The 2500-nt window shown below is 40.4% G+C and overlaps 1 protein-coding gene across 2 annotated transcripts in view; it reads right to left on the bottom strand.

The window, feature by feature from the left end:
• Window positions 1-1536, bottom strand: part of ADAMTS13 (ADAM metallopeptidase with thrombospondin type 1 motif 13) — a 31136-nt gene extending 29600 nt beyond the window's left edge. The window contains exons 1-2 of one of the 2 annotated variants that reach the window (XM_032238533.1): window positions 1365-1536; window positions 125-259 (exon numbers count right to left, since the gene is read on the bottom strand). In XM_032238533.1, the coding sequence (XP_032094424.1) occupies window positions 125-204 (80 nt within the window). In that variant the 5' untranslated portion in view covers window positions 205-259; window positions 1365-1536. Of the gene's footprint in view, window positions 1-124; window positions 260-1364 lie in introns of those variants that run through there. The other variant, XM_032238532.1, reaches the window with a different exon arrangement.
• Between the last annotated feature and the right edge of the window lie 964 nt (window positions 1537-2500).

Here is a 2500-nt window from a genome sequence, read left to right as displayed (position 1 = left end):
GTAGCTCTGAGTACACATTCTTAGCAAAAGAGAACTGATGGAAAGATCAGGAATCTTCTCCTGAATCTCTGCATTAGACGAGGATCCGAGGAAGAGAGAAAAAGCACAACCTTGGTCCTTTTACCTGACAAATGCCTGGAGCTGCTCCCTGCTACAGACCGACCACGTCAGATCCACGCTGTTGTGTCCCCCTTCGGAGCCCATAATGTGTCGGTCTCCCACGCAGCGGTTCCCTTCCCCATCGTGGTCAACCCCAAAGCTGTCGTCAAAAAACAGAATGGGAGGGGGAAAAAAGAACCCAGAGATCAAGATTTTCCTACGGTTATACCCAAATCCCAACAGCTTGCCTCCAGAAGTTGTGAATGCCCCCAACACTGGAAGTCTTTAAGAAGACGTTGGATAGCCATTTGTCTGAAACGGTATAGGGCTTCCTGCCTAGGCCTGGGGTTGGACTAGAATACCTCCAAGGTCCCCTTCCAACTCTGCTATTGTATTGTATTGAAAATCCCAGAATTGCCGCTGGGACAATTTCCCTACTGGGTGTTTTAATAACCAGCTCCTATTTACAATCACAATTTATTGTGTGTTTTGCTGGAAACTGTTTTTTATTCATTTATTTACTGATAACCTGGGGTTGCAAGAGTATTTATTGTATAGGGGAGGGGGAATGTCTGGACCAAATGCCATTTCTAATGTTGGATTTTCCCCCTTACGAGAAGGAGCCCCCTTGGGGAGTACTGTGAAGCCGTTACCATGGCAACTCCACTGCTCTGTACAGTAGAAACCGATTTACAGCAGTACAGTAGAAGCCATTCAAAGGCACAACAGGCTGCATCTTAACAGAACCTGAGAGATGTTAGGGGTGTCTTTGTTTCCAGAGAGTAAGTTATCTGTGTACCAAGTTTGGTTGAAATTGCTCGAGGCGTTCCAGAGTTATGCTGGAACATACATACACACACGTCTGTGTATATGTGTATATATATATATATATATATATATATATATATATATATAGATAGATAGATAGATAGATAGATAGATAGATAGATAGATAGATAGATAGATGATAGATAGATAGATAGATAGATAGATGATAGATAGATACATGATAGATAGAGATAGATAGATGGTAGATATATAGATAGAGATAGAGAGATAGAGAGATAGATAGATAGATAGATAGATAGATAGAGATATATAGAGATAGAGATAGAGATAGATAGATAGATAGATAGAGATAGACAGTTATAGATATAGATGATAGATAGATAGATAGATAGATAGATAGATAGATAGAGAAAGAGAGAGATATAGATATAGATAGATAGATTCCAGACTCGTTCTGGTTCTCCTTGCCCACTGACCTGTGGGCAATCTCATGTGCAATGGTGATGCCCAAACCGAAGCCAGTGTCTTCGGTGATGATGCAGCTCCAAGACGTTGAACAGGCTCCTCCCTTCGAGGTGACCCCACGCACCTGCTTGTTTCCATCCGGGAGTTCTAGGTCAAATCTAGGCGGGCAAAGAAAGAAAGGAAAAAAATTGAGGGAAAGAAAAGAAACTAAGCTAGGCCCAGATTTCCACCAATTGGGCGGCTTACACCTAAGTTCAGATTGCAGTTTCCAGAGTTACGGAAGTGACTCAAAAGGAAAACGACTTTGTCCCCAAATCTTTGCTCAGAAAATGGACAGTCACATGAGTGCAGGATGGTATAGATGACCTTCATTGTAGCCCGGTTGTTGAATACCTGAAGTATGGTCACCATGACCGGGAGAAGGACCCCTGGAACTTAGAATCCAAGTCATAAGTTCCCCCTAACTGACCAGTTGAAGTTTTGATGGATCAACTGGATTCTGAGGGATCCAGTTGTATGTTTGAAGACTACTGATGCTTCCCAATATTTCACACAAGGCATTATGGCTCTGGAGAATGGAATTTGTCTCCTCAGTGCTGAGCTTGTTGCCTCGCTAACCATTCCTCAAAATTAACAGTAATTACTGGCAAGATTGGCTAAAATGTATAAAAATAGATCTGTTACACGTTGGAAATGCAATCAATCACTAGGTTCATACTCTCATATATGGTGGGCCTGTCCAAAAGCTAAAACATTTCAGACACAAATACATACTTGATTGGAAAAAAGGATAAAGCGGCATATTGACCTGAAACCTGAGATATTTTTATTGAGCATTCTACTGGAAAAAATATGACAAAAAGACTATCTATCTGGTTTTACATATATTAACTGCAGCTAGAATTGTATTTGCGCAACAATGGAAAAATGATGAAAGACCATCAGATGAGAGTGTAATTCAGAAAATGTTAGAATGCGCAGAAATGGACAGAGTAACGCTCGTTATTAAGGATAAAGAAGAAACTGAATATTTTTTTGACGTGGGATGCGTTTTATCAATGATTAGACAACAGAAACAGAAGTTAGAAAAGAGGAGATATAAAAAAGAGGAAATGTTGATGATGAAGATGTTATGTACTATTGTAAT

Source organism: Thamnophis elegans, unplaced genomic scaffold (genome assembly GCF_009769535.1).
Source record: "Thamnophis elegans isolate rThaEle1 unplaced genomic scaffold, rThaEle1.pri scaffold_278_arrow_ctg1, whole genome shotgun sequence".
Lineage (NCBI taxonomy): Eukaryota > Metazoa > Chordata > Lepidosauria > Squamata > Colubridae > Thamnophis > Thamnophis elegans.
This window is presented reverse-complemented; position numbering and strand designations above follow the sequence as displayed.